The sequence below is a fragment of the Brachionichthys hirsutus genome, chromosome 13 (genome assembly GCF_040956055.1).
Source record: "Brachionichthys hirsutus isolate HB-005 chromosome 13, CSIRO-AGI_Bhir_v1, whole genome shotgun sequence".
Classification (NCBI taxonomy): Eukaryota; Metazoa; Chordata; class Actinopteri; order Lophiiformes; family Brachionichthyidae; genus Brachionichthys; species Brachionichthys hirsutus.
Window position 1 is genome coordinate 4,916,872 of NC_090909.1, and position 25,561 is coordinate 4,942,432.

Here is a 25,561-nt window from a genome sequence, read left to right on the forward strand (position 1 = left end):
GCAACGTCCAAGAAACTGCATTTTTTGGCTGGCTGATGGGAACCGTGGGATGGCAGCTACATTACGACGCCATAATGGTGGTTTTTTATTTGTAATGTGCTAAGAAGAAGAAGAAGAAGAAGAAGGAATGACAGAATTCTCTCATTTTGCATGGCACAGCTGCCACCTTCAGCAGGTTAGCTTAGCACAAAAATAAGAATGGCTAACCTACGTAGCCCAGCTGTTTCATTGTTCAACCAAACACGAGGCAAAAGACGTGGGAAAGCAGCTCGCTTCCCTCTGATCGATGAAAGATGAAAGAATCTGTCTTCCAGCGAGCCCTAAAACACAATATGAACACATTTATTTAATCAGAATCCTTTATTCATCCCAGAGGGGAATTCTAACAGCAACATTGATCGACTCAACAAGTGGGGGGTGGGGTGCTGTCCAGGGTGCTTCGTAGTTTCTGAAGCATCTTTCTCTCCATCAATGTCTCTAAAGGACTCCAGTTTCCAGTGGATTAGAATAAAGCTACAAGAGTTTATTCATTCATTCCCCAACAGAGTTGCAACATAAATGTTCTTCCTGCAGTTCCTCATATCAAGAAGGCGCTCCAGTTTCCTCCACGAACACGAGCGTCTCTGCGTGCAGTAACCATATCTGGCCTAAAGATGACACTGTCATACATAATCTGCTGCTCGTGTGTTTGCGTGTGTGAGAGAGTGTGTGTGTGTGTGTGTGTGTGTGCGCGCTGTAAAATCCGAAACGTGATCGGGGATATTAATACAGCACTATCAGGTGTCATCTCCCGTTATGTTATCCTGTTTCAGACCATCTTGCTGTCTCATCTTTAGCGTTCCCTTTATAAGATGAGCTTCCTCCTGTAATATTATCGGTGTATTTCAGGTTCGCCACTTCAGAGGGTTCAGAGTCTGAACGCTTAAACGTGTACGGGCAAGTCCTCCTTGGAGCGACACTGAAACCAGTTTTATTCTCCCGGTGTGTTTTATTTCCAACATCCTATTTTCTTTCATTAGTTTTGTTCGCTCTGACTTTCTGGACACACTTAAGTTCAACTTTCCTTTTAAAAATATTTGCTCCTTATTATGTTTTTGTTTTTCTCCTTCTCCCTGTTGCCATAGTAACAAGGCCACACAGGAAGTGACGACTGCATGCCCATGCAAAAGGAGAGACATTTGTTTTTTGTTGGGGTAAGCAAATCCAAGTCATGGAAGCGGTTCAGAGGGACAATAGAGGTGGAATGACAAGCAGAGATTACGCCCGAGGATAAATTAATCAGAAATGCATTCTGGTCCTGGTTCACGCACTCATTCTTTCTGTCTGACGCAATCATACGATTGAACTTCTCGTGCGTTTCATTACGGGCTAATACAACCTTTACAAATAGGTTGAGGGGAGAAAAAAAAGCACAAACCCAATCTGTGACTGATTGATTGTTTTGAGTTTTGATGAACAACCTGTAAAAAAAAAAAAAAAAATATTGATTTGGGGCGGAAAAAAAATATTGATGATTATTGAAAAATTAGCTCGAAGAGTTGTGAAATTTCTTATGACTCACGAGATACTTTCAGAAATTGAAAGGTGAACAAAACGCGCGATGGTACATGAACGCATATCAACGCAGAAAATGCGTCACGTGACACGCCCACGTCTGACGTCAGCGTCTCACCTGGATTGTATTTCCCTGTCTCGGAAATTTTCGTCTACGTCAAATTTGTCCTATCCTTTCACTCCAAATCCCCCCCGCCCCGCCCTTATTTAGTTCCTCGTTTTCTATTGGCTGGATAAAACGTCAGTCACTCCGCTACGTGAATCCCTCCTCCTTCTCCTCCTCGACGCACGCACACACACACACACACACGCACGCACACACGCACGCACAGTGGACGGAGCCGAGGCTGTTCAGGTACAGAACCTTTCTCCTGTTGTAAGGATGCCGCTTTCACCAACAGAACCGTGAGCATTTCCGGGTTTTAATAATCCTAATATTTGTGAAATGGCGTCTTCATTTCCACTGTTGTTGTCCAGCTTCGACTGAATAAGCAGAGCTGAATGGGGTTTATCGATGTTTTCACGACAGCGCCGACTGTTCGGTAGGATCCTTAATGGACTTCGTGCACTCGTTTTAGTGTTTGTGTTATTTTAGGGTGTGTTCCAGACGGTTTGCTGGAGTTTCGGGACTCGGGAGACATTTTCTTTCCTGTGAGGACAAGTTTGAATTGCTGTGTTCGCTGTTTGGCGACAGGAACTGATCTGAGAGCTGTTACACCTGTGGTGCTTCGCAATGGCATTATTCCTCGTGTTGTCACGATCAATAGAGTGATTATCATTATCATTATCATTCTCTCTCTAGCACGGTCTGATCTCGTGCATTTGAAGTCTGCATTTTAAATAATGCAGCCTGTGAGGGCTGAATCTGAAACGATTCGTCGATTAATCAGTTAGTCAAAGAAAAGAAACTCGATTCGACAGCAAAAAGATTTAACAAATAACTAATTAATTCCAGGCTTTTACATAATATTAACAGCAATAAGAATAATAAGCTATTTATAGAGCACTTTGCATGCAAGAGATGTGAAACCTTTGCAAAATAAATGGCGCAGTGAAACGGGAAGCTATAAAACTATATATATAAATGGATCACCTGAGGGCAAAGCTGTAATTTTGTTAGAGGAAGTCAAATTGAGTCAAGCTGCTATCCCATATTCCACACTGTAAACGTGGACGGATGATATCTATTAGTTGAATCATCTAATTAAGCAAATGATTAACGCATAACTGACAATCCTTACGTGAGAATTATTCATTTCTCATTTGATTATGTTTCACCGAGTCTGCAATAATCGGATCGCTGATCATACCAAAGCAAATATAAATATTGAACCAGAACCACTCAGAAGAATACAAGATTAGAAGAGTAGAGTCTCCAGTTTCTTTTCAAAGAACAAACAAACTGAATTTATTCTTGCTGTAGTCTTTGTTTTTTGTTCTTCTTGTATCCATAGCAACCCACGATTGAGCCTTCAGGGAGAGTCTGTCTCTCTTAACTGCTTCATCGCGGCGCATTGGAGCTGCTCTTAACCTCCGTGATCCTGCTCACGGGAAACACGAGTTCTGTATGGTTTTCTGATTAAAAAAATAAATAAACAACATATTAAGAACACTTAGTCACACTGGAGGTCAGAGGTTAAGTCAGCTAAGTGCTACTGCCCCCAAGTCCATCCAAAGCCACATGCTGTGATACGTCTGTTTTTCTCCTTCTAAAATGAATTTAAAACAGTTTTTAGAGTCTTGTTTTGATGTTAAGCATCTTATACGTTTGATAATCGGAGGATCGCGCACGGCTTTGACCTGAGATAAATCTGTAATTCCTACTCTATGTGAGGAGCCCTGCTTGCGCCGCTCTGTTCAGAATGTGCAGGAAGCTAATGGACTTGCTAAGTCGATGACTCTGTTTGACTGGAAAGTCCAGGCTGACAGTTCCTCAGACTTTCGGCCTTTTGTCTCGAGATCCTGTCCTGGAAACTGCTGAGCAACAGATGAGTCCTCGCTTAAATGCGCAGGGCCTTCCTTTGAAAAACACTATATGTTTTCTTGCCTGTGGCTATTTTCAACCTGAACAGGATGTCTATGGAAGATTTAATGACTTGTTGCATGAGTAACCCCCCCCCGCCATGAACAAAGTGAGAGGAGACGTAAAGTTCCGTCTGTCCTCCGCGGTAAAATTCTCTAGGAAAACAAGCTAGTACCGAAGTGATGCCATTTTGCTATTAACGCTACTTTCATCATTTCCCTTTTTTTTTTCATTCCCATGGTTACCAATTGAGCTCATTCTGTGATTGGTATATTTTTTTTCTTCACAGAACTGTATGTACATTTGTTCCTACGTACTGTAGAGGTTTTTCTTTTGGCACCTTTCAAACTTTTATTCCCTTATTTTGGGCCTTGTTACTCTGCAGTGTCTGTGAGAATGACCCCGTTCCACGTTAACAGATCAGTTACAACGTGTTGGGCTGTAAATGATTGACTCTATGACATAAGCCTGAAGGCAAAACCCTGTCACTTCTAGTCTTACCAGTGCAGGAGACTCGGTGGTGTACAGCAAATACTACAGTAATCGCCCAGCCGGGGCAAGACGGCCTATCGTCAATTCGTAATTTAAGCAACTCTTCTATGTCGGAATGTACTCTTGGATTAAATAATCCCTCGTGCAGTTCTTCAAGACGCTAAAGTGAGGAGTTGTTTTTTGAGATTATCTCAAAGGAAGTTTTACGTTGCAAGTCTTCGCTGCAAAGTTGAGTCAACTGGGAAAGACCGACGCAGCCGAGAATAACTTTTCCCATGAATTTGGTCGGAGCTGGAAATTCACCGTTTCCACCCTAAGCTTTCCGCACTCCACAGCACAGAATGTTTCATGGTTAGCTGCAGCTTCTGCGCCTTTTAAAGTTGCAAATATTCAGAAATCAGGACGTTAAAAGTGTCGATGCAACAGATTGATGGATTGATTATCGAGCGAGGGACGGCTGGAGTATGTTGAAGTGAACTGGGTGGGTGTGTTTCGGTCTGCTTTTAGCTGTGTCGACTGTTGTTTGTTGTGCGTTACAGTGTGTTTAGGGGGGGGTATCCAAGCACGGGGCACATTCTTTCCTCTCGATGACTCATGTCCTGGGCACGGTATTGGCTATGAACAAGGCTTTGGCTGACCACAGAATACACAAACGCACGTTTAATCCACCAGACCGGGTCGCAGCGACGTTCTAAAGCCGGGAGGTACCGGACGGCTCGCCGGCAGGGTGAGTTTTATCTCTCGTGCGATCGGCGTCGACTGGGAGAGGCGTTGGAACTCCATTTCAACTTTAACATGCTGTGCCAGGTTGAGGCATGCGGTGGCGAGGGCGGGAATCAACATTGCATCACAGTTGGAATGTGTTTTTCTCAGGTGACATAATCAAATGTACAGTAATAATTTGGACTCGTAATAAGTCCGATATAGTCTAAGATATACAGACTGACTGGTTAGCTCCGCGGAGGTTATGTCATCGCCGCCGCTTGTCTGTCTGTCTGTCCGTCCGTCCTTTAGCAAGATATCCCAAAAAATATCTGGATGGGATTTTGAGGCACTTTTGGGAACGTTACCAGGAACAGAGGATCCAGAAGAGATCCTGGATCACTTTGAAATGTTCGTTAACATTGCAGTTAATGGAGATACACAATTTGCTCCTCAATATCTCGGCTGATTATTGACCGATGTTTATGGACTTTTTGCACAGTCATGTGGGGGGGGGGGGCTCTATCTCACCACCGAATTTCATCTGGATCTGATCCAGAATGACGTTAGGAAAAAAAATGACATTTTAACATTGAAAACTCCATTTACGGATTCAAAAATCAGTTAAAAAATGCACATCGTTTCCGATTCACTTTTACTTTTCATGGTTGTTGTATAAGGATACCAAGAACAATTCAGAACCTTTTGGTGCCGATCCGGATCACCATGTGGACGGTCCAAATCTAATTACGAGGGGAACGAGCTGCTTGGCGGAGGTCTGCGCTCTCCGAGTGCTTTTCGAGTTGTTGAATGTTTCGACCTGTGAGATGGAATCCCAGATACACGGGACATGCGATCACGCGACTCAGCCAATCAGGTGACGCCCCAGCCAGACGACGCCTACCCTCATTGTGATTGGGTTTTGTGACGTCTGTGGGGACAGCCAGCACGATGACGAGACAACAAAGGAACTCCAGGAATATGGGCGCTTCAATATTTTTCTGCATTGCGTAACAAAGAGTTTTCCCCTTTCTATTCATAAACGAGTTGGTTAAGTTTTGACTTGATAAAGAACCGGTAGTTATGAAACACCTGTGGGTTAGCCAACGAAGCCCAAGACAAGTGTCTCATTAAGAGGTCAACATAAATGTAATTTAAATGTATGCATTTTATTACCACCGAATTTTATTCATCAGAAATTCTCGTCATTTTTTTTTTGAGTAAACCAAAATATTTTTGTATTTCAGATTTAGTTAATAATAACATTTATATTTGTTCTTGTAGCAACTTGATTTGTTGTGATTGCTCGCCTGCTCACTGTCATTGTTTGTGCAGGTTTACATGAACCCCAACTCTACACGATATAAAGAAATGTCTCTGAGATGATCAAAGCATTTAATATCATTTATATTACAAGGGTTTTTGCTTGTTCAACTGTAAGTTGGACTTGAATTAGTTATTGAATACAAATCAAACCAAGACTCGGATCAATTGAAATGAAAGTGTTGATGTTTAAATGGGCCCCGGGCCACTTTGGACTGGGAAAATTGGGCCCAGAGGCCAAAAAGGTTGCGACGGCATGTGAAAGACTCTAAGACTTTACTGAATGTTGCCGGAGCAGATCACAGGGTGGGGTGGTGGGGGGGGGGGGGGGGGGGGGGGGTGAGAGAGATCCCTGTACAATTGTATTTATATGTATTTATATTTTGCCTTTAGGACACTGAATTCAAATGAAGAAATGTATTTAAGTCTTATTTTGATGCAAATATTTGAACATTAGCAAGAATGTAGCATAACACAGACGTGGAAGCAGTTCTCTGTTGATTTAAATGTTAAAGTACAAAAAAAAATATTTTGACCGTAAAAAAAAATACTTGTGATTAATAATCGTGCAGCCCTAATGCGAGGTAATTGTGACAACCAGACATCCTCTGGTGGTTCATACATCGCCACGCAGACGGTGCGTAAGGGACACGTCCCTCTGTCTCACCCGTCTCGCCTCTGCCGTTGGCTTTAAAATGAGCATGACCTTTGTCCCACTTTAGCTTTGATTGGTTCCAACCCGTCTCTGCTCTTCAGACTGTTGTGACGTGGACCTTCAAAGGTCACGGTGATGCTCCCGGTGACCCTGCTGTGATCTCTGCTCTCGCGGTTTCCGCAGAAACGAGAATATAAAGCAGCGAGGACACGCCGAGATGACGTCGCCATCGCCCACTCGCAGTGATAGCGGCAGCTCCCCGAAGCGCCACAGTAACCAGGTAACGTATCTTCCATCGCACTAGTGGCATGTTTAGATTGTGGGCTTTTTTTTTTTTCACTGGAGAGAGTTCGCTCTGTCTAACCGTCGCTCTGCCGTCTCCCTGCAGGACCGCTGGGAGATCGTGGAGGGGCTCAGGGGGGTTCCTGCCGGCATGCAGAAGCCTGACAGACAGGAGGGCTTCCTGCTGAAGAGGAGGAAGTGGCCCATGAAGGGGTGGCATAAGGTGAGCGCCTCAGACGGCAACAGCATTCTGAAGCTTTTTATTACAGAGCGCTGCTGCTGCCGTTCTTCCACGTTTCATTTAAGACCTTTACTCGGCTTGTTTTTCTCATCTTGAGTTTTATCAGACAGAAGCAGGCGAGTTTGTTCATAAGTTCAGGCTGTAAAGGCTTTCCAGTGAGTTTTGGGGGGGGGGGGATACAAAAAGAAAAAAGAGGAATATGATCTTACCAATAAACTTTATATTATGCACTTGCAATAACTATTAAACAAGTATTTAATAGTTACACAATATCTACTCACCATTAGTTGTGGTCTTAATAATTGCTTCTGTCCTTCATATTCATGTTTTTTTGTTTAATAAATTCCACATTCTTGTCTTTTAATCCAGGTTCTTGTCTTTTAATCCAGCGTTCTTGGTCTCTATGTGCCGAAGCAGGTTTAAACCCTTCATTGCTCGTTTAATGAAGCTAATCAGCTGGAGATAAACCCGAGTTTTAAGTCTGACTCCTGGTTTGTCTGTTAAAAGACGTTTTATTTTCTTCCTCCTCAGTTGGACTCTCCCATTAGCAAAGAAGCTCTCCAAAGATGTTTGTTTTTTAATTTAATTTTCGCGAGCTTACGGCTGTTTTTTTTTACCGTATCAAGAGGCGATTGTTACGTTGGAGTAAATCAGGTTGTTTTTCAAAATAAAACACCTTTTTGACGCTAATAATCGATACAACGGAAATTGTATACATTAGTTGTTCTTTCTGTGCGGCCCGGTAACAAATGCCTCACGGACCGGTACCGGGCCGCGGCCCGGTGGTTGGGGACCACTGCTCTAGAGCGCTGCATGCATCGCATGTTACTGCATCACACAGTAACTGTGTATTTAAAGACTATATGTATCTTTGTTAGCAGTTTCTTTCCTAAAACATAAACCATGGTAAGTGACAATCATTTAAACCAAAAAGGAGGCCTTGAAGTACGGTTAAAAAATGCACTGTCAGCGCATTCCTGCGAAACTGTAAAACAAAAGGGAACGCCGTTTCCTTCTAAGCCCTTGCTGTGTCATGTATTTCACTGCTGCTGCTGTTTTGAATGGCAGGGTCAAGGCAATGACCCCCCCCCCCCCCCCCCCCCGATGTGTTGAGCATTTCTATAAACAGCGAATGCAATAAACTTGAGATTTAAATGTACCAAGAGGAAAAATTCTCTCAAATGAATATTGATTGTTTGATTTCTCCTCCCTCAGAGATACTTTGTGTTGGAGAAAGGCATCTTGAAGTATGCGAAGCGTGGAACTGATGTGGGTATTGGCTCCGGAGCGCCGATCCGCGCCGTCACCCTCGCGCTCAGACCCGCTAACGGAAACGTTTTGCATCGCAGATGAAGAAGGGGAAGTTTCACGGCTGCATCGACGTCGGCCTCTCTGTCATGTCGATCAAAAAGAAAACCATGTGCATTGACCTGGACACGGAGGATAACATCTATCACTTAAAGGTAATGATACCCCGACAGCCGCTTTGGGGGAAAAAGGCGGGTGAGAAACGCTGATGCTCGGATGCGTTGACGACAAGAGCGCCGTGTTCCCGACGCCCAGGTGAAGTCCCCAGAACTGTTTGAGGAGTGGGTGTCGAAGCTGCGGCATCACCGCGTGTTTCGCCAGAACGAGATCGCCATGTATCCCCACGAGAGCCACCTCTTCCACCCCCACGCCTCCCCCTCCCTCAGTGACTCCATGAGAAAAGTATGTTGAGCCAGTAGGAATCGCTGTCGAAAAGAATTATTTGCTTTTTCGTTAAATATGGTGCAGACATGACGCCCTCTTTGAATCCCCCCCCCCCAATCTTTGAAAATAGAGGGCGACGCTTACCAAGCAGACGGCTCCTCATCATTCCTGGCTCTACTCCTCAGCGGATATGGACAAGTGTTGCAAAGGTTGTGGTTTGTTCTTCCTGTTTCCATCTGTCACCGAAACTAAAATACTTCATGGAATAATAATAATAATAATAATAATCTCTCTGTCCTTCAGACTTGGAGGAATGTGAATCGCATTTACTCGAGCTCAATCTCCTGCTGAGGAGCATGGAGGTTCTCCACCGCACGTACTCCGCCCCGGCCATCAGCGCGCTACAGGTAGACGTAGCGTGTACGAGAAAAAAACGCCCGATCTTCTCAGGGAGCGTTGAGTTAATCTCCTCGCGTTGGTGCAAGACTCATTTGAACAAAAGTTTTGTACGACTCCTCTTTAGGCATCTGCTTACGATGTACCCAAAAAGGAAAAGAGGCCGAGGAGATGGCGTTCTAAAAACAATGGCAAAGAAACCAAAGCGGCGCTGCAGGTACCGCCACCATCTTGTCTTTGCTCCGAGTCATTCCTCCAGTTTATTCGGCGGGCTGAAATCCCCTTCTTCACGTTTTACGCAGGTCGCGAGCTGCATCTCCTCCCAGTCGCCTCGTCTCCACGCGTCCAACCCCAACCTCTCCACCTCCGAGTCAAACGCCCAGGAGGTCTGTCCCGAATCCCCGGATTCGCCAACGGATGCGTCCCGTCTGCAGGAGGACTTCTGCAATCTGGCGAACAACGGTGAGTCCCGGCGGTGGTTTCTCCTGCGCTTCGCTTCTACATGGGAAGAGGAATGTTGAACCTCACGCCTGTCGTCGCCTCCTTTCCTCCGTCTTCTCTCCAGTCTACGCCACGCTGAAATCATCTCTTAGTTCCCTCGTAGCAGAGCGGAGCAGGCTGAGGCACGCCATGGAGCTGCAGGCGCCGCAGCCGGCGCAGGTCATGGAGCTGAGGACGGCCTACGCCTCAGTGGGTGTCTCTGCTCACAAGTCCTTGTTCCGCATGACGACGCTTCGAGTTATTAATCTGATGATTATCTTCAGGACGCTCCGGACGGCTCCCACCCATTGGTCCACCAGTTATCCAATGAGAGCAAGGCATCCATCCCAGAATCCATATCGGAATTTTTTGATGCTCAGGAGTACCTCGTTTCCACTTCCTCCTCGGAGAATGAGGTCAGATATGAACTTACCGTATTTTCACGACCTTATGACGCACCTGGTGATTCGGCGCAGTCTCATTAACAGCTGATTTTTCGGTATTTCAAACATACAAAGGACGCGCGGATCAAAAGGCGCCGGCATGATAGGTGCGCAAAATAAAGCAGGAGCAAAACTGAGTTTGGTACTCACATCTTTAATCATCATCAATCAAACAAGCATACTAGTGCGCATTTTAGGAAATAGAGCCGGAGCAAAACAGAGTCATTAATCAAACCCATCAAAGTCCTCATCCTCTGTTTCTGTAGTGAACAGCTGCGCTAGATCTCCGTCAAACATGCCGGCCTCTTTCTTCACTGCCAGTCTCTTTTCGTGCCGTGCGGCGGCTTCTGTGAAGGCTCGAACAACAATGCTAGCAGACAGTTAGCCGAAGCAGCTACAATCCAGTCAAACTGTGGCGCTGCGCTGCCTTCCACTCTGAGTGAAACTGTGGTCTCCTTCTGTCGTCCAGCGCTCCCACGCAGCCCGCAGTTTAACGTTGCGCGGTTGGAGTTCTTTGGTTAATCCACCGGGGATGATGATGATAAACTAGCTTGCTAGTTAGCCCGTTAGCGCGATAGCTAGCTTCACTCCGGTTTAGACCGTATCGGTGAGATCGCCGCGCACGGAGTCGCTGATCGAAGGAACCGAGTTGCTGCAAGTCTTCTTCTTGCTTCCTCCGCTTCCTCCTCTTCCTCCATGGATTCATTAATGCTGGATTCTCTCTCCGCTGCTCTATTCCCGTGTTCTGCTGCGGGACCGGCAGCCACTTCCGTCAACACGGAACATGGTGATGCGCATCGGCATATCACTCCGCGAGGTGCCTGACTGAGTCCGCCTTACAACAACAAATAGGCCGCGCGGACCAATGGACGCGCGGCACATTTTGAAAAAAATCTAAGACTTTTGGGTGCGTCCTATGGGTGTGAAAATACGGTAACGCCGTCTCATCCTCCATCCCGATTCCGCTGACCTTTGACCATCGGTTCTGGTGCACCAGGTGTCTGATGATGACTCCTACATCAGTGACGTCAGCGACAGCGTCTCCATGGATACCTACAGCAACGAGGGAGGTAGCGAGAGACACAACTCTGGTACGTGGCATCGCGTCGCCTCCCTCCCTCGGCGGAGGGAAAGGCAAACGTTCACCGACTGTTGGAAATGAAAGTTGCTTCCAGAATTTGTTGGACAAAATATAACTCGCTATAATTTTTCCTCAAATGCACGGTTGTCATGGAGACGGTGCTGCAGATGATGTTTTGTATTTGGGTTTCTTCTTGAATTTTCTTCTAAGCTGTTAAAGGAAGCTTCTCAACATTCTGCCCCCCCCCCCCCCCCAAACCATCAAATCCCTTTGAGTTATTCTAACATTTTATTTAAAACTGTGTCCACATTCAATCTAATTTAACCCTTACCTCGCTCTTTTTTTATGAAACGCCCTCCCCCCTTTAGTTAGCAGCACGGTGCCGCTGACCCGACGCCGCTCCGCTCTGCCCTCGCCCAGACCGGCCAGCAGCGTGAGCCTGTGGAACATCCTGATGAACAACATCGGTACGGACCTGTCCAAGGTGGCCATGCCGGTGCAGCTCAACGAACCGATCAACGCCCTGCAGAGACTGTGTGAGGAGCTGGAATACAGCGACCTGCTGGTCGTTGCCAACCAGACCGACGACCCTTACCAGCGGATGGTGAGAACGCTTTATGGTTAGCATGCAACCCTGGGGGGGGGAAAGATGGTTAACATGCAACCCTTAATTCTTCACCCCTCTGTTTTTCCGCGCAGGCATATGTTGCTACTTTTGCGATATCTGGCTACGCTGGCTCCTACCATCGAGTAGAGAGTAAACCCTTTAACCCTGTCTTAGGGGAGACGTACGAGTGCGACAGACCGGACAAGAACTTCAGGTTTATAGCTGAACAGGTATAAACAGGTAGAAGGTCCACCCAGTTGGACTGTAATTATACAGATCTCTCAAAATATATGCAGAAGGTTTTACAGCTGGGATGAATCAACATTTCCAGTCTTATTTTTACTGAGGCAAAGGTTTTTCTTTAAAGAACCTTTTAATCTCATCTTCTGGTTCTGGCCCGGTTCTTCCCAGGTGAGTCATCACCCGCCCGTGTCGGCGTGCCACTCCGATTCAGAGAACTTCACCTTTTGGCAAGGTAAGTAGGAGATAACTCGTTGGGAGTCAACATTCCAGTTCCCCTCCGTTGCCTGGCTTTATTATCCGCCGGCTGCATCTCTGACCTGATTCTAAAATGAAAGTAGATTAGTAGAAAAAGCAAGAGTGAAGCAAATCACAGCTAGCCGTGATAGATTAACCGCCAAATACCAGCGCTGGTAAATTACTTTGGCTTTTGGGTGACCTGCAATGTGAACTTTGGATGTTGATGCTTGAACTACTTTTATTTTTGACTGCATGTATCATAGTCATAAGTGAATTGGCCTGCTCTGCTGCACCCTCCTTTTTATCTGTCCTTTTAAAATCAGGACTTTTTACATTTCAGTGTTCCCAAAGCCTGAACAGAAACACAGAAGGTTATTTATTTATTTATTTAGCGTGTACAGTACTTGCGTTATAGCCGATATTTCCCTCAATATGCTGCGGTTCAATAATGAAACCTACAACATTTAAATCTGAAGATGTTTATTTCCCCAGTCAATAATCTGTTATGTGTTTTTTTTTTCTGTTAGATGTCCGATGGAAAAATAAATTTTGGGGCAAATCTATGGAAATCGTTCCGATGGGAACCACCCATGTCACACTCCCTGCGTGAGTCTTTTAATTCCTTTGTGCAGGCGTGGGTTACGCGGGTCACAGTGAAGCCACAGGAATGACAGACCGGTTTTACATTTGATGGTGTGTGTATGTGTTTTGTCCAGATCTGGGGATCACTACGAATGGAACAAAGTGACGTCCTGCATCCATAACATCCTGAGCGGCCAGCGCTGGATCGAACACTACGGAGAAATGACCATCAAGAATATGGACAGTGACGTCTGCCAGTGTAAAATCACTTTTGTCAAGGTCAGGAAACATTGATGATTAAAGATTGGTTGAATTTTTATCGCTTTGATTTTGTGGTTTCTTTTTTTAAAAACTGAACTACAATGCAGTGATATTCATTCAGAAATATTTAGCACTGCATGATCGTTACAATAAATGTAAACTGCACCCTCTTCTGGACAAACATGGGAATGGGTGTTTTCCAGCACGAATCCAGTTTTCTTAAAGTCTCGACATAAACTCAACTCTTTTGTGATAAATGTGATATTTAAAGCTTTACGGATTTATGTCTATTTTCAGGCTAAATCCTGGAGTTCCACGGTGAACGAAATAGAGGGCGTAGTAACGGATTCAAATGGAAAAGCCATACATTCCATCTTCGGAAAATGGCACGAGTCTGTTTTTCAAGGAGACCCGCCTTCGGCCACGTGTATCTGGAGAGCAAGTGAGTGATTGGTTCTTGAATACGCCACTTATAAAAACATTTTTACACAGGAATGTGTCAATCAAACAGCCGAACTGGAGCGTGTGTTTCTATATAGGCCCAATGCCAAAGGATCAAGAGCAGTATTACGGCTTCACCCAGTTTGCGATGGAGTTAAATGAACTGGACTCGACTGTGAGACCTCTGCTGCCCCCCACAGACACGCGCTTCAGGCCCGACCAGAGGTGTGAGCTTTCTTTCTGTTTATCCACACACACACACACACACAGACACACACGCTGGATTTAGCTGCAGCTAACTTGTACCGGTTCCCTGTTTTATTTCTGTCCAGGCTGTTGGAGGAGGGGGACACGGATGGAGCCGAGGAGCAGAAACAGAGGATAGAGCAGCTCCAGAGGGAGAGGAAGAAAGTGCTCCAGGACAACAACATGACTCACCAGCCACGCTTCTTTAAGTACGCTGCTATTAGTGTGTGTGTGTGTGTGTGTGTGATCGGTTACAGTGGTCAGCGAGTCACATTATGAGGTCAAACTGTTGTTTTTAGACATAATTGGGATGATTTGCTTTGGAGTTCATCTTATAGCAGGGACCTGTTTTATACTAGCCTAAACCATTCTGCGCATTTGAACGGCAAATGTGACAGATGTGACTTTAGATGAGTGCGATGAATCGTTCAATCCGTATGTAGATCGTCAAAAAAAGCATTCCATGTGTTCCTTTGGCAGGAAGTCGGACAACGACATGTGGGCGAGCACCAACACCTACTGGGAGCTGCGCAGCGACCCTGGCTTCACTGCAATGGACTTCCCTGTTCTGTGGTGACATCTGGATTTAAAACCGAACTACTCGGAGAAGGAAGTATAAAACTGAACTGAGACCTCAGTGCCCTGACCTGGGTGACATGAAAATCCTCCGTGTCAACCTAAAGGGAACTGCAGCCTCTGTGGAACTTGTTTATTGCATTGTTTTCCTTCAGGGAATGTTTTCGCATCTCCTTCTGCCCTAATTACAGTTTAGTATGTTCTAGATATTGATCTCATCCTGTCTTGTTGCAGCCCAGAATTGACCAAAGTGCCTTTTTTATTGCAGTGCCTCACTCAACAAACTGCTGTAGCAAGTACATGAAAACTGTTTCATTCATAGACTGTAAAAAGACATATCAGTGCCTTTTGGGGCTCAGCGAGGCCGACACCAGTGATACTTGTGTTTAAAGAAGAAAATAAACTTCGTTGGCTGCACAAGTTATGTTGTCACTCATAGTTTTTTTTTACAGGATTAGCCCCATGACTGTAAATATGGTGGATCATATACAGGGATCAAGAAAACATCAACATTCTGGATGTAGCAGGTCGGGCTTACAGGGGGTTGGGTTTTGGCGATTGCAGGGAAATAGAAGTTCTAAATCAGACACGCACCTTCATGAGCTTAAAAACCAGGAGGCCTGAATATTGAGTAAAACAAAAGAGCAAACGTTCAAAGTTCAGACTCTTATATTGGATTAAATTTGACCTTCCAGCATCCGAGAGTACCACAACCATTTGGGTCCTGTGATCGCACCTCGATCTTAAAGCGAAAGCAGCTTTATGTTGTAACTATACAAAAAGTCTGACAGAAAAATCTCTACATTCTATTTTGTGCTCCACACACACACACACACACACACACACACACACACACACACACACACTTGTGCATTATCAGAATAAACCAAGGTTACTTACATTTCTTGGGTTTATCTTTAGTAAACAGAAAAATTTAATTGAAATTATCTTAAAATATGAATACTAACTGCACACTTGTGTAAAACATTTTTTGTTGGGTTTCTTCAGGTTTTATTCCTTATTATAATTAAATCAGTTACTCCAGGAAGCTGAGCTAAAACAGACTGATGCATGCAACATTTACGCAATCCGTTGTTTTCTTCCCCCTTCGGCGTTGATCATAGCGATAATCTGCCGCCTCCTGCACAAACTCGGGGTGTCTTTGTTCAAAGCTGCTGGAGGAGCCTGTAGATGATGCCCAAGCAGCACAAGTTCAGGCCCTGAAAACCCCGGTAACGTCCTGAAATGACAGCGCGACGCGCGAGTAAACAGAATGTTCACATCTGCTTCTGCTGCATTCCACACATTCCCAGTTCTTTTGGGTTTTTCAAGAAAAGAAAAAAAGACGTTTAAAGTTCTAAAACTAACGAATGTCAAACCACCACCATCCTGTGTGCACGGGTATGCGACACACACGCGCACAAACACACACACGCACACACCACGCTTCATATGATCTTAATTAGTGCGCGTGGGAGGAGGAGGCGGTCCCTCGACGGGACCGCCGGACCGTCTCCCCCCATTCGGACCCGGACCGAACATCAGCATTGACGTGTTCGATATTCTTCCCCTTGTCTTGTGTGACTGCGCGGTAACGCTGCGAGCGCCGCGTCATCCAGAGGACGCCTTTGGCACGCGTTTTTCGGACGGCTTGCTCCACTTTTACGCATCGGTGACATCTCAGAAGTGGCGACTGGATCCTGACTGGAGTGAGTTGTATTCTGAGATATTAATGACTTGAAGTCAGCAACAAGTGAAGTTTGTGCCCGTGTGTGAGCTCCAAGTGACAAAAGAAGACTTTCCAAACTTGGCATCAATCTGGTCGAAGCGTGATGACGTTCCATTCAGAACAACGTTCGTTCCTTTGGATGATTTTAATCCAACATTCATAATCCGAGTCATGCGCGCCGCTGACCTCACTGTGTAAGAACGCGCAGCCTTCAAGCGCAGAACCCTGGTTACATTAGTCCAAGTGGGCTGCCGGGAAGTACGCGCGCGCGCGCTGGCACACGCGCGTGTGTGCGTGTCTGTTTATAACTTGTGAGAACAGAAACGTGGTGGGGGGGCCCACATCCCACCCAAACTGTTTTATTATCCTAGAAGTTCACGAGAAACTGAGAAACTGCGGTTTGTTCTACTTTCCTTCAAGGTCTCCGTGGAAGGCAGAAAAACACGGATGATACTTTTGAGAAGTGTCCGTTTCGGATTCTGTTGGTTGTTTACGTAGAACTCACGTCACAAATCCCTTTCACGCCCGATTGCTTGAATTATTTAGGCTATGAAAGAGGAGTCAGCCAATTAACAAACTGGTATGTGTGTGTGTGTGTGTGTGCCTGTGTTTGCGGGTCACATTTATATGTAAGCAACATACAAGCCTTCATCAGGACCTTCATCTGGACCTCCCATCTTTTGAAAAAAGACAAATCCAGGACGGAATACCAAAAAGAAATCGCCTTTGCTGATTGAAGTAAATGTGAACATGCCTTCTTCTTCTTCTTCTTCTTCTTTACCCCAGCTGCCCTCCAGGAACCAAAATAAGCCCAACTGGAAGCCTTGACCGGCTCTTTTCCAGATGTTTTCCAAAGCCACTGCCAACTTCGTCCATCAGATTGATCCCGAGGGAAGTCTCATCCACGTGTCCCGAATAAATGACTCGAAAAAGTTGGTTTCCATGGCGCTGGTTGTCAAACGTAAACGCTTCTGGTTCTGGCAGCGACCCAAGTACCATCCGACTGATTTCACCCTCAGCAAGTTGCTGCAGGGTGACAAGGTGCTCAGTCCTGGTATGTGAGCTAGTAAATGTACGCTTTTTGTGTAAGAATACTATGCAAAATACATGATCATGTCTGTGGGGCAGCCAGACACAAACAGATATATATTTTTCTTTAGTCATCCATATGAATTGTATCCCCCCCCCCTTGTCCTGTTAGGAGTGTCTGAGACAGAATTCCTGACCTACAAGGAGACGTGTGGAGACAGCCTCTCTGGGAAGCTGGACACCGAGGCCGGCCCGGTCAGCGTTAAGATGGAGGGGCTGGGCTCTTCCAAACTCCAGTCATGTTTTGGCACGCTGAAGAAAGAGGAACTTGACGTGAACACGCTGCTCCATGACTCCAGTGGCCGGTATCAAGTACTTCCTGTCTGTGCCGTTTTTCACGTCGTCGGCAGGCGATGCTCAGGCGGCGTCTTTATTATTGATGAGATCAACACTCTAATCGTGTGTAATTAGACATCAGACAACCACAGAGATCACAGACCCACATTATATGTTTATGAAGTCTTCATTCGAATGCTTTATTAGCTGGCGAACCGATAAATGAACGATGAATAAATGAATAAAACATGTTTTTTGCGTTTGCTTCAGGTGCATGGATATGCAGCATGTGCTGGTGCAGCAGCTGGAGAAGCAGGCTGAGCTGCTGGCAGTGGTGAAGGAGAGAATCATCACCACCACCTCGTGCTCCATCACCCAGACGAAGAGGGCGCATTGCACCTTTCAGGGGGTGCTCGGGCTCGCGGGCATGCTGGGAAATTCTGTTAAGGTGAGTTGGATCATGTGTGTGTGTGTATTCTACATGCTGCTTCTCTTGGAATGTTTTGATGAAATCCAGCATTGCATCGTAATCGTGTACAAATACATGACATTTATGTATTTGTTTGTTGTTCAGTAAAATTGTATCTTCATGTAAATAATTGATCCTGTATTTTTTTTTCCAATTGTCACATTTCCAATCACACGCTTGTGTACGGGTTTGACCATTCAGGTGTCCGTGACGGATGCCAACAACATTGAGTCGGACAGCGATGTCTCCGTGGAGATCCCCTCCGGTACAGTCATCGCTTACAGCGTCCTGGAGCTGGAGATCAAAAAGAGTGGACGCTTCAGTGAGTGTGCTCGCATCCAACACTCGAATCTGAGGTCGATGAGTGGCAAAGTGTGATTTCTGAAGAGGAAAGTTGGAGCAACAAACCCCCGAAAACATTATTTTGTTGCAGCTGCGCATCATAAATGTTCTGGATTAAAATGTGTGCTAAAAGTCATGCTGCTGACGTGCAGTAATGTGATTTGATTATGTCTTTAATACTCTTCCAGTTCTATGCGTACAACCTGGCACCTTAGGAGGCATTGAGGCGGACGCCGAATTGTCCTGGCATTCCAAGGACTCTTTGAATGAAGTGGATGGCATGTTCCGTGGCGGGATGGTTCCAGAAAATGTCCCGTTCGGAGCATCGCTAAATGGTTCGTGTTCATCGATTCACGCTTCAGCCAGTTACTCAACGAGAGGAAATAGATCCCATTAAGGATGTGGAGTATAGTGAAGGGCTCATTACCCTCGCAGAAGGGGAGGCGAGGGTAATGCAATTGGGTGCGTTTGTTTGTTTGTTTGTCTGTTTGTCTATCCGAGCGCATAACTCAAAAACTAGTAACCCAATTGACTTGAAATTTTTACACAAGCAAGGTTCTGTCCGTGGCTCGGTCCTCCCCGAGAATGGCGTTGATCCGGATCTGGATCCAGATTCTAGAATTATTTTTACATCTGGAATTGTGCCTGTGCTGTAAACTCCCACGAGGGAGGGACACGAATGGCATGATGGGAAAAAGAGTCCAGAAGGAGTCTTGTAGTACGTTCCGGAGCAGCAAGCTAGAGCAGGTTTGGCCCTTCTGATCCGGAAGCCCTGTTTACTGTCTCACAGGATCCAATAGTCTTTTGGAGGCGAGGGTCTGCAATCTCTGATTGTCGTTTTCTAGTTGTGCTTTGTGTTATGTTGTGGAAGAACGAGGCCTGTAGATCATCTGCAAAAGCTGATGCGGTATTTCCTGCTGTCTTTTAGGATTGCGGGAGATGAACCTTGCTCCTCTTGCAGACCTTCCCCGCCCAACCCAGTGGGCCGTATTCAAAGGACTGCTCGAGATTCTGAAGGACAGGACTGCTCTCGCTTATCTGCAGTGTGCAGTAAATGGCACATTGATTTTTAAGAAAGTATATTGGAGTAAACATTCTATTCTGTATTTACCAAGTTCCCCCTGTATCTGCTCCACTCTCTTTTAGTTGGCGGACTTGTGTTGTGGTGTAACACCTGATAGCGCTGCATATGGAGAGCTGTTAGAGGATCAGAGAGCGTTAGTGTCAGACATACTAGACCGAGTCCACATTGACCGTCCCACTGGGAACGACCGGCCTGGGCCCTCCCCTCAGCTCGATGCGGCTCACCTGCTGGTCACTGCCCTGGAAGGTGAGGACGCTGAAATAATTCTCTATGATGTTGGAGAAAAATATGGACGTTTTGGAGTAATGTTTTCCCACATTTGAATTTTTTTTTGTGTGTTCCGTGTTTCTGCTTTTGCAGAGCTGCCTGATGAAGCTCTGCGGCTCTTGACTGACAGCCGCCCTCGTTTTCTGGAGGACTTCAACACGCTGGTTAGGAAACGTCTTCATTCTCTTCTTAGACTATGGACTCATTCTGTCAGTGGCAATAATTGCAAAAATGTCAAGATGTTATTTTAAGAAAAGTATCTTTTAAACCTGTCAAACTATCTATGCATGACAGATGCGCGTGTTGAAGGACAGTAGCGAGACTCTCCCTATCCAGTCGCCCCCGGCTCTCCTGCTGGACAAACGGGACTTCCAGATGGCGGAACAGCTCCTCAGCTCCTGCAATGTGATGCTGAGGAGAGACACCAACACGCTGTGGATGGAGATGGGAAGTGAAACAGGGCTTCCCCTGGTGGTCCTCTGTCTCAGCACACAAGGATTATCCCTTCTTAGCAAAGAGTTTATGTAGAAGTCTCCAGTGTCTTTTTTGTGTGGATTATATTCCATACATTTATTTCTTTATTGGAAATAACCTTGAAATTATTCTAATAGAAATGATCATCATGTTATATTTGTAACAGAATAATATAAATATTGCTATATTTTTATTGTTTTTAAGCAAATATTTGATTTACCTTGCAAATGCGTCATATATTATATCATATATATATATATATATATATATATTATCATATATTATATTTTTAAAGAAGTTCTATTTCATATAGTTATTTTACAACTTTATAAATTGTTCCCAATCTCTATTTAGGATTTTTTGCTTTTACTGATAGCAAAACTCCAGCTCATGCCTTCTTACGGTCCACAGAGTTGTATTTATTTTATATACTGTGTACACCATGATAACTGCCGACCTGTCCCGCATCAGCTGGGACCACCTTGAGCTGCCCACAAACTTCCAAAGGAAATCGACAGATGATGCACTAAATTGAAAGCTGTGTTTAAAAGCCCTTTTTTTTGTGCCTGAATGTTTAATTAAAATATTTTAAAGCATTATAGAATGTTATTGCACCTGCTTCTCCTAAGTGAACATTATGCTGTAAAACAGTTTTATTTACCGGTATGTACCACATATTAAAAACCAAGAAGCTATATTGTTGCATGTCAAGATGCCGTATTGATATTTTTGATTGACTTGATTAGATTATCTGCATTTTTACACAAGCTATGAAGTTTTATGAAGCTGCCTCTTCTGTGGCCTTTCTGTCAGCGAATGGCCTGACTTTTTATCTTTGCTTTGGGGGGGGGGGGGGTCCTAGTTGTTATTTCTTTTGACGTATTTATCTTTACATTTCTCATTGTAACATTATCTCATATAGAATAAAGATTTTTATACTGCAAAATTACTGTCATTCTTGGACAGATGAACAGAAAATGTTAACTTCTGACGTGCCCAGCCGCCGATAAACCCCACGAAGAAGAAGAAGAAGCTGCTTCCGGAAACAGGAACGCGTCACGCAGTGACGTATTTAAGCTCCGACGCGGGCCTGTGTCTTTCTGACGTGTTGGAGAAGCGCCCGAGTCTGATACCGGACAGCAAACATATCAGGCCGCTCGGAGACCCGCAGCCGCTCCTCACTCAGCCTTCATCTTTGGGACATGACGGTGTGCAATTTCTTTCTCGAGGGTCGTTGCCGCTACGGCGATAAATGCTGGAATGAGCACCCAACGGGAGGAAACAGAAGAGGGGGCGAGGGTGGAGGGTATAACAACAACAACAGCTACGACCGCTCTTCCGCCCAGCAGCAAAGGCGAGGTCGGTGACATTAAGTTAAATAAAGTTTTGTTAAAGTTAACCTGCGAGGAAACCTGCGGTGACCACTGGCGAACTTACGAGGCAGCTAGCTAGCCTGTAAGCTAGCTTCTGTAGTTCGTTAGTAGAGCCGTTTTAGTGGCTTTGAACCCAACGGATACAATGTTCAATAGATATCTAAATGTATTAATACAATAACGCGCGCATCTACACATAAATAAACGCATTTATTCCCAACGTAAACGCATAAATGACGCTGATGACGTAGCTTTGTTTTCATCTGCGTTTTTCAAAAATTGCTTTTAAAAAAAAACGTATTTGCGGACAAATTGCTGGCTGGTAGTTTGACACTGAGGTGGACTGTCTGTCCATTTATGTGTGCTCGATTGGCAATCTATTACTTTACAATTCTTCATCACGCAACCTTTTCTACATTTAAACGCTCCCTTTCCCATCGATGTTTACGGGTGTTGGTGTGGTGGCTGATTTCAGGCTTCGGAAACCGAGTTTGGGTGAATCCTTCCCAGCAAAAAGGAGGATACGTCCACCCTTCGACCTTCTCCTCTTCTGAGAGTAATGACTGGGGCAGAGGAGGAGGCGGCGGCGGAGGACATGACTGGGGTCGAGGAGGAGGAGGAAGAAGAGAAAACGCAAGCGCCTCCGATTTCAGCTTCGCCTCTCCAAACACATTTTCAGCGCAGAGTACGCCGAACGCCTTCGACGGGGGGGGGAGAGGAGGAGGAGGAGGACAGCAAGTGTCAGCTGGCGACGACGATGACGACAAAAAACTGTGAGTTGTGTTTTTCCTCAGTGGCCACTGAAACGAATGTTGTCACGAGGAACCGGTAAGAGTGGTGTTGATCTCTGTCACCAGGGAGACCGTCCAGGCGGACATGGACGTATGGGCGACTTCGGGACAGTGGGGCTTCTCCTGCTATTCCAGCCTCAAGACGTGTTTGTCCGGTTGGTGTCAAATCTGCGTTTAGAGACGTGATTTCTGTTGCCGTTTGTAACGACTATTGATCTACTTAACTGTAGTAACGACCTGACTTGTGTTTCTTACACTACAGGCTTCGTTGATCTCTCTCCAGAGGAACTGAGGCTGGAGTATTACTCCACGAGAGCGTCGGGTGATCTCCAGGGCTATGTGAGGCAAATTCATCCCCTGGAAGTGGGAAGGGAGTCGATGGGAATACCTTTGGTGCGACATTTTAAGGAACTCTGTTTCATATATTCAGATTACCGGCGTTAATCAGTTGCTGCGCCAGTGGAGGAGCCGGATCCAGGAGCTGAAGATCATGAATGCAACGACCCGCAACGCGTTGGTGAGGCGCACGCACACGCACGCACGCACACACACACACACACACACACACGCACGCACGCGCGCGCGCGCAACGGACACAAGACCGCAAGGGCTTTTTAGAAATGCTCCTCTTGGACAGGATGTTTGACTGTACTTGTACTGTAATACATGCTACTGTTTGACTGTACTTGTACTGTAACACATGCTACTGTTTGACTGTACTTGTACTGTAATACATGCTACTGTTTGACTGTACTTGTACTGTACATGCTACTGTGTGACTGTACTTCTACTCTAACATTCTATCTAATAAATATATTCATCATCAACACAGTTACTGAAACATAGTAGGATTTAGTGAACATTTAGTGACATTGCCTTCATTTTCTCATCAGCTGAAAGAGTTAAACAACCAATCATCAAGTGGCTTTGATTCAACAGCAGAAACTGGATTTGGCTCTTCAGCCGCCTCCTTTGGAAGTAAAGGTAAATATCGAGCATGGTTTCATTCCAACGGTAGAAATCAACAAATTGATTTGATTACAATAAACAATTTCCTGTCGGTATTGTCACCACAGCCCCTGGGATCGAGTGACTGTAATGTGTTTATGATTAGCTTAGCCTGTCTGAGTATTGGATGCTAACCGTGCAGTCCATTGCTCCTGTAATGTGTTTATGATTAGCTTAGCCTGTCTGAATACTGGATGCTAACCGTGCAGTCCATGCTACTGCGCTCATCTTACATTGTTCTCGTGTAGGATTTGGTTCTCCAGCACCGGTCCAGGCCAGCGGTTTCAGCTTTGCTGCTGCAGGAGGAGGATTCGGTTCGTCACCAGCTCCCACGCAACCTCCCAGCGGGTTCGGTTCCTCCGCTGGAGCCTCCACTCCTCTTTCGGCCTCGTCCTTTTCCTTCAGTGTCCCGGCCTCCAGTACTCCAGCAGTTTCTTCTGGATTCGGATCTGCGTCGGGGTTCGGTTTCTCCTCGGCAGCAAATGCAGCAGGAGGGTTCGGGGGCGGTTTTGGGTCGCCTGCAGCTGTTGCAGCAGGAAGCAGCCGTGTTTTTGGAGCCAAGTCTACCGGAGAGGGCTCAGAGAGTCTGTTTTCACCTGAGGACAAACTGACTCCGGAGGAACTGACTCAGTTCAAGGCTAAAAGGTTCAGTCTGGGCCAGATCCCGCTGAGGCCTCCCCCAGCTAACATGCTATCGTTGTGATAATAGATGGCTGGGATTATGGAATGAAGATCTAATTTTCATAAAATTTATTTTTTCCTATTGATAATTATTCTGGTTAGAACAATGTCGGTATATCCTTTTTTTAAGATGTAGCTATTGTTTATACGTTGGCAGGGCAAACTGTAAAGTACTATTTTTGTGCACATTATTTTGTATGTACACCTGCACTATTTTAACATTTTGATCGTTTACTTTTGTCACACATTTTGGCATCTTCTGCACATAAAGTGTCTTTGGTTTGCTGGTTGGTTTACTCATTTCACCGTTTCTGCGTTTGTTTAGATAAACTCCTGAGAAGATATACTCGTAACATTTTATGGGCGGTTAAAGCTTTATTTGAACCAAGCAAAAATATTTAAACGAAAGTTGTAATTGCACAAGTCAACCAGAGGAGGGGGACAGAATGCAAGCTGAGCTTTCAAAGCGTTACCAGGGCTTCGATCAAGCGTTATCTGTTAATGCGCTGCTGATTAAATACAGATGGATTTGTGTTTAGATACAGTTTTAATAGATCAACGCTGAGCTCTCCGTTTGCTGTCGACACTGACGGTTAGCAATAAGACGCACTTTAAGCAGCTCTGCTGACTGAAGCGTGTTTTTAGCTGACAGCGTTTGTTACATTGGCAAGAGGTGAAATGTTCTGGAGTTAACGCTCCTGTGTGTGTTTATAATATTGCTGCTGTCTACCAGGAGCAGGTTTACCCACCACCACCACCACCACCCATCCAACTGCTTTTTCTTAACCAAGGGGAGAAGGTGCCTGCACACCTATTTAAACTAAACTTGTTTATCTATCTGAGAGATGAGCAGAACTAAAATGTAAATATTCATGCGTGCAGTAATTTCCTCCCTCCCTACTGGAGATTGCTCCCAAAGGGGGGGGGGCTCATATTTATTTAGGGATGGCATCTGAGTTGAAATGAACAATCACGCACACGCACACACACACACACACACACACACACACACACACACACACACAGTTTGCTTCACTCAGTTTACACAATCTGTTGGGGGAACACGGAGTGTGTGCTCTGACTCATTCGGATATGACATAACTTTATTAACATGAACCAGACTCGCAGGGTTTATAAACGCTCCAACACATTTCCGCAGGCGCTTGTCTCGACCGATCCCCGTTCGGTAGCTGTGCAAGAGCTCTGAAAAAACATAAAATACAAATCAATCGATGATGCTTTGAGCTACGACATGATCCTGTCGTCGTTAAATCCATCCTCCCTGACCGAGTTCTCCAGATCGACGCTTTTTTAAACGCGTCTGCTGATGTTCTCACTCCAGAAAGCCAATGAGCTCATTCAGATTCAATAAATGTTTGATGGGGGGGCAGCTTCCAGTCGAGCCTCCTCACTGTTGCCGC

The 25,561-nt window shown here is 45.4% G+C and overlaps 3 protein-coding genes across 3 annotated transcripts; all 3 read left to right on the forward strand.

The window, feature by feature from the left end:
* The first annotated feature begins 1,920 nt into the window (after nt 1–1,920).
* LOC137902751 (oxysterol-binding protein-related protein 3-like) lies at nt 1,921–14,977 on the forward strand. Its single transcript, XM_068746821.1, has 22 exons — nt 1,921–1,959; nt 6,933–7,029; nt 7,138–7,254; nt 8,488–8,541; nt 8,622–8,735; nt 8,836–8,982; nt 9,095–9,173; nt 9,268–9,371; nt 9,488–9,577; nt 9,663–9,822; nt 9,926–10,050; nt 10,125–10,256; nt 11,281–11,374; nt 11,733–11,968; nt 12,064–12,201; nt 12,383–12,446; nt 12,979–13,057; nt 13,168–13,312; nt 13,592–13,736; nt 13,834–13,960; nt 14,068–14,190; nt 14,462–14,977. The coding sequence occupies exons 1-22, from the start codon at nt 1,937–1,939 to the stop codon at nt 14,556–14,558; spliced, it is 2,490 nt and encodes an 829-aa protein (XP_068602922.1). The 5' UTR covers nt 1,921–1,936; the 3' UTR covers nt 14,559–14,977.
* A 2,152-nt stretch (nt 14,978–17,129) lies between these two features.
* Nucleotides 17,130–21,122, forward strand: LOC137903267 (gasdermin-E-like). The gene is made up of 9 exons (XM_068747413.1): nt 17,130–17,340; nt 17,488–17,680; nt 17,922–18,099; nt 18,322–18,442; nt 18,651–18,797; nt 19,391–19,512; nt 19,609–19,792; nt 19,907–19,977; nt 20,108–21,122. Exons 1-9 carry the CDS (start codon nt 17,130–17,132, stop codon nt 20,339–20,341), a joined length of 1,461 nt encoding a protein of 486 aa, XP_068603514.1. The 3' UTR covers nt 20,342–21,122.
* A 367-nt stretch (nt 21,123–21,489) lies between these two features.
* Nucleotides 21,490–24,399, forward strand: nup42 (nucleoporin 42). Its single transcript, XM_068747374.1, has 7 exons — nt 21,490–21,646; nt 22,136–22,433; nt 22,518–22,606; nt 22,714–22,790; nt 22,882–22,968; nt 23,345–23,435; nt 23,708–24,399. The coding sequence occupies exons 1-7, from the start codon at nt 21,490–21,492 to the stop codon at nt 24,160–24,162; spliced, it is 1,254 nt and encodes a 417-aa protein (XP_068603475.1). The 3' UTR covers nt 24,163–24,399.
* Nucleotides 24,400–25,561: the final 1,162 nt, after the last annotated feature.